This window comes from Empidonax traillii, unplaced genomic scaffold, assembly GCF_003031625.1.
Source record: "Empidonax traillii isolate 1590-97213 ecotype Southwest subspecies unplaced genomic scaffold, ASM303162v1 scaffold65:size4453928, whole genome shotgun sequence".
Lineage (NCBI taxonomy): Eukaryota > Metazoa > Chordata > Aves > Passeriformes > Tyrannidae > Empidonax > Empidonax traillii.
The window spans coordinates 1364666-1370396 of NW_020955258.1; the positions used below are offsets into that span (position 1 = coordinate 1364666).

The 5731-nt window shown below is 39.9% G+C and overlaps 1 protein-coding gene across 1 annotated transcript; it reads right to left on the bottom strand.

Annotated features, from left to right (window-relative positions):
• Positions 1–627: 627 nt before the first annotated feature.
• Positions 628–5388, bottom strand: FAM237A (family with sequence similarity 237 member A). The gene is made up of 2 exons (XM_027880163.1): positions 4665–5388; positions 628–1391 (listed from the first exon to the last, which is right to left on the bottom strand). The coding sequence occupies exons 1-2, from the start codon at positions 5071–5073 to the stop codon at positions 1243–1245; spliced, it is 558 nt and encodes a 185-aa protein (XP_027735964.1). The 5' UTR covers positions 5074–5388; the 3' UTR covers positions 628–1242.
• Positions 5389–5731: the final 343 nt, after the last annotated feature.

Sequence of the window (5731 nt, forward strand, 5' to 3'; positions counted from 1 at the left end):
GCAGGTGGGGGGGGGTGTTGCTTAGTACACTAAACTGTATGTTCCCGTGCTTCTCCTGCTTCAGTGTTCCCTCTTCTCTTGAACACTTAAATAGTTTGTTGCATGCTTAACTTGAAGCACAAATCTTTGTCTGCTTCCTTAAGATCAGTATTTCACCCAGTGGGACTGTGTTTAACCTTTACTTTGGTCAGGCCCAGTAACCATTTTAAGATATCCTTTACACATTTTGTTACTTGAACCTATTTCTCCAAGTTGATGAACAACCAGCAAACCAGTTTTTCTGCGGGCATTTGGAGAAAAAAAAAGAAAAAAAGAAAAAAGAGCAATGAAATATTACTACATGCTCAAGGAAAGAAACTGTGAATGAGCAATTAAATATAATTGCCCTGAAAAGCTGAAATTTGTAGTTGCATCCAGCCAGTCAGGCAGTGGATATATTTTATTTCATAAAAGCATGAAATGTTACCTGCCCTAAGTTATGTTGCATTAGTTTAATATCAAATTGCCTACTAGAGTTATAGATAACAGAGGGAACTGATTTTGCTACAAAGAGCTTGCGAACTAAAACAGAAGCAATTTTAAGTTATACATGACTTTCTTGTGATTAAACACTTTAAATGAGAATGTGTAACATTTTAAGTAGTGTTTTTAATAACTAAGAATTTAGGGAAAATATCCTAAAAATATATTGGGAAAGCAGAGGAGCTGGTAAAATCTGTTAACCCTTTTACTTTTGCTGGAAAACTTGAAACATTTTTGGAAGGTATTTTTCATGTAAAAATATGTACTATTTTTCTTTTAGTATCATGATGTCTTTGAGCAGTGATTGTTTTGTAAAAGCGTACAGCTACACATACAATCAAAATCACCATCTTGATTCTAATCCAGTCTTGGAGCCAGTGGAGGTTTTTTGACAATTTCCTTCTCTGCTTCTCAGTGTTTTGTTGAAGGATCGGTTATTTCCTGTTTTGGCACACAAAATGGTGCCACCTGTGAATGGGTCACATATATTACAAAAGGCCTGAGATACACACAGGTTAAAGTAGGCAACTGCTCATAAATCATGCAGTTTATTAAGGAGATGGAATTAATAGAAAAAAAACGTAAGTCCAAGTTAATCAGAGATATGGGTGCCCATGCTTACAGGCCTTCTTCTACCATGTAACTTGACATCAGTGAGGATTAGAATGCAAAAAAATAAAGAGAAGTAGTTAAAAAATACCTACAAATCAAGATCTTGAACTAAAAGTGTGATTTCCTCTTTTTTCCTAACTCTCCAGTGATTCTTTGAAATGATGTAGGTCTAGTCTTATGCATGTGGATACTTATTAAATCTTCAAATGAGTCTCTCTTCTTCAGAACTGGCGACCTCTGAATACGAGAAAATATCCCTGAAAAGTGACATGAAAATGCATATAAATAAATAATTTCAAAACAGCAAAGAGCAGCTGAGTACTCAGTTTCCCACATCTGTTTCCTCTGCAGAGCAGCTAAAAAGCTGCTGCTGGTCCCCATTTTATCAGCATTGCCCCCAAACTTCTTGCTGTGGTGATATCTATAACCCTCTACTTGCAAGAGTTGCCTTTCAGTGTCAGGTCACTTTGATCTTTTCCCCCACTATGGACCTTTTCCTTCAATCTTCCTATAAAACTCTTCTACTTGTAATTAGCAGCTCTTAAGACTGCTCATAATCTTACTGACTCACCAGCTTCTTATCAGCCTCCCTGCACAGTACATGAGATCTCTCACGCTGTTTAGTGGCAGATTTCTTATTTGCTTGAGGAACTATGGGGTATTTTCTTTACAATGATCTCTAAAATCCAGCAGATTGGTTTTATTTCTCTTAGACATATTTGCCTTCTGAAAAAATAACTGGCTAGTATCTGCTTATTTACAAGTGTAATATGTAATAACTCAAATGTACAGTAGCAAGTGTAATATGTAATATGTAAACAAGTGTAATATGTAATAAGTCAAATGTACATTAGCACCTGACCCACTACGCTCCCTGACACCTGGCAACGCTGGGACAGCAAATGATGTCTGTCTTGGGCCAGGTGCAAAGGCTGATTTGAGCCTAATTAGCTGTACCTGTGAGGGAGGTCTGCACAGCTGTGGCCACTGAGTGGCAGAGGGACTGCTGGGCAAGGAGAAAGGGGGTAGAGAGAGGTGCTGTTGGCTTCCTGAGGAGGATTTTTTTAGCTGCTCTTCAGGAAGATTTACTGTAAGTACAAAAGCTATGTTTTCCTTTTGGTTCCAAAGTCTTATTTTGTTTCATGGAGAGTTGTTACAAGTATCATGTAACTCTAGTGTTGTAATGTTCTGGAAATGCCTTTATGAAACCTGCTTTTTCATAGTGTTTGGATCTTGTTAGGGGAAAGATGAGTTATTTAAGATACTTTGGCCAGGTAACTGTTGAAGCCTCTCCCTGTCTCATTCCTCATCACTTGCTAGGATGTGATTTCTATCTGCAATTTTTACCAATTGATTTCTGCTTTCCCTGAATGAAATATAGGCAGTAGGATGAAGGGTTACAAAGATTAAAACAGCTGGCTTTGTTAAGAAACTGGGAGACTTGGATGAGAAGTTAGATAGCTCCTCCAAAAAATAAAATTTAGGCTGTCACTGCTGTAAGCTGCCTGCTAAAGCCTGATGTTAATCAGTTGTACAGAAAAATCAGATTAACTGATTACAATTCACAAAACAAAGAGGGAAAGGAAGGAGTCCTTGTTTTTCTTAAATTGTAAATACTTAGTAGTGCTTAAAATCTCTCTATGTAAGTATAAACAAAAGTCAGTATTTCACAAAACCCATAATTTGATTCTTCAAAATAAATCAGACTGTTATGCTTAGTCTTGACTGGAACAAAAGCTCTTTGTTTAGGAAAATAACATTGTGATCTAGATATGAAGAGCCAGATGTAAGCAAAAGGCTAGATGGGAGTTTAGACAGGGATATTCAAAGCTGCAATCCTGAAAACAAGAGTAATTAGGTGCTTTTGCCTGAAGGGCATCTAAGTTTTAAACAATACTATTGCCTCATGTGTCTAAAGCTGCATTCTGTTTGCACCCAAAAGTGTATCAGTCTGATAAGGGCCGAGCAACTTGTTGCCTTTGTGATTTCTAAGGCAAATTGGAAACCAGAAGTTCCAACACAGTCAAGATCCAGTCAGTGCTATGCAATAGCTCAGATTCTTTGTGGAGCAGGATAGGATACACTCCTTGCTTTTAAAATGCAGGCAGTGGTTGTTTGGCTCGTATTTTAGAAACTGACCCTGTGTGTTCTTCAGTCTGAGGGGATTGATTCAAACACAATTCCTATATCCTAGCTCAGTGGTTGTGACACTGTTTCTAGGTAACAGGGGTAAGGACCTCTCAGTCCTTCCTATCTCAGATACTGGATTTCAATACTCAAAAAAATGTTGAGGTTTGTGGGCCAGAGCTGGACTGTGCAGTGGTATAGTGTCCCTGTGGTGCAAGAACCCTGTGTTCAAATCCATTTTTAGAGATACTCTAATGGGTAAGTGCCCAGATAGGTTCTTCATTATTCCACGGACATTTCCCCCAGAATGCCTTAATAACTCAGATCTAGGAGCTCGAGATACGTGTCTCAATCTGCTCAGGTGTAAAGGGGGTTCTGCCTTCTCACTGCCTTCTCGTCCTTGCTTGGTGTTTTATTCACAAGCACTACTTTTGCAGTCATCATGGCTGCCTGCTCCAGAGGGGAGAGGGTGTCTGACTCTGAGCTAGGATGTTGTAGTTGGTTGGTAGGAAACAGTAAAATGCATTAGAGCTGTTAGTGATGGCAGTGGCCATTCTGCCTCTCCATTAAATCATAGCACCTGCCCCTATCTGAAAGTGGATATTCTCAAGGGAAGGATGCATCTGTTGGTAGCAGGATCAGAACTGAAGCCTTGGAAGGGACTGAGATTTAGGAAAAGCTGTGCTGTATCTCCCCTCTGGTAATGGGGAGGGTAAGTGATATGCATATGGAAACACTTACTTTAAACCTGGGGGGTCTGCTCTTGGCCTGGGAACCTGGACATGAGGAATTGCAGCATTTAGTGTCACAGGTAGTGGTGTCTTCCTGAAGCTGTAGCTGTGTCTGAAAGCCTGCATGCATCCAAGTCCTAGCTCTGTTTCCATTGTGTGTTGGGTAAAGTATGGAAATGGACAACTAGTGGTTGACTGCTAGATGGCAAGTAAACATACCTTTCCTCTTCTGCTGAAAGACTACTATTCTCTCCAACAGCACCCGTGCCCTGCACTCCTGAGGTAACACACCTCTCAGAATGGGGAATTCCCAACTAGCCTTTTCATAGCACAGTAGTGGTAAAAATACTGGTGTGGAAGAATATATTTGTGTTTTCAGTTGCTGAGCTGCCTTCTTTGTCCCAATCCTCCTGTTTCACTTTCTGCAGCCCCTCCTTCCCCATCAAACTGAAACTTAAAAGCTGTTGTTAGAGTTCAGATTGTTTGGAGGTCACATTTTTACTGAGATCACATTGGACATAAAGATAGCTCTGTACTTGATTAGGAGGAGTTTGTGCAACACTGTCCTCTGTTTCTGTACTATAACCACATAACGCAGTAAGCCTGTATAGATTTTCTTTCCCACTAGACTCTAATTATTGCCCATGAGACTTATATTAAAGGAACAGTGACCTTGATTTCGCCCTGTGAACTGAGAATGTAGAGTAGCAATCTTCTGCTCAGCTTCTGCTAGCTGCCTTCTCCCTAGGCCATGGGTTCTGGAGAGCACACAGTCCACATAGATATCCCAGAAGAGCTGAGCTAGGTCCCAGAACAAAGCCCCATGTTTCAAGTTCTCTGATGATTTCAGAAAAATCATGAAGTCCCAAAAGCCACTGACAGAGTCAGAAATGCGAGGCTTCCTCATCTCCAGTAAGACAGCTGAGGAGGATTCCCAACACTGGGGGTCTGCCCGCCCAAGAGCTAGTGGATCAATTTGACTATGGCAGAGGAAAGGTGTCATGCAGAATGCTGCCATGATTAGCAGACAGCAGGTGAGTCTCATGTTACAGTGGATTCTTCCTCTGCTCCCAAGGTCCATTGTGTCACTAAAATATAAGAAAACCAAAAGAAGCTGAAAAATTTCTCACTTTTAGATGCAGATCATATAGAAGGCACTCAAATGTTGTTTCTCTGCTCCTTAAAGATGTGTGTATACTTTTTTGCATGTGTGAATATAATACTAGAGGAGCTGCAATACTGTGTGCAGCAGAAGCATGTGTAAAAATTTGCTAATCATCCTCGAATCTGTATGATAAACTCTCTTATTTGGAACTTCTTCATACTGAAAGTTTTCCACCTTTCTTGATTTACAGATCCCTACTTTTTCAGTAAAAATCCATTCCTTTTTACAGATTTTAAGCCTTTAGGCAGTCTTGATTTTCTCAAAATTTTATGAACCCTTTAAAATAGTCTTCAGAATCACAAGCATTAGTTGAGCAGCACGTGGAAAACTTTCATTGAAAATGTGTTTTAATGGTTCTAGTTAATGAAAGTTGCAAATTCATCCACTGACTAGTGGTGTTTTGCTTGCTAAAATGCAATACAGTTCTGAAAAGAGAGTATAGCAAAGCCATGGCATGGCAGCTGTATTGTACAACATGTATACATGCACATGGAATCATAGAACAGTTTGGGTTGCAGGGGACCTTTAAATGTCATCTAGTCCAACCCTTGTCTTATTGCAAGAGGCCCTGTTA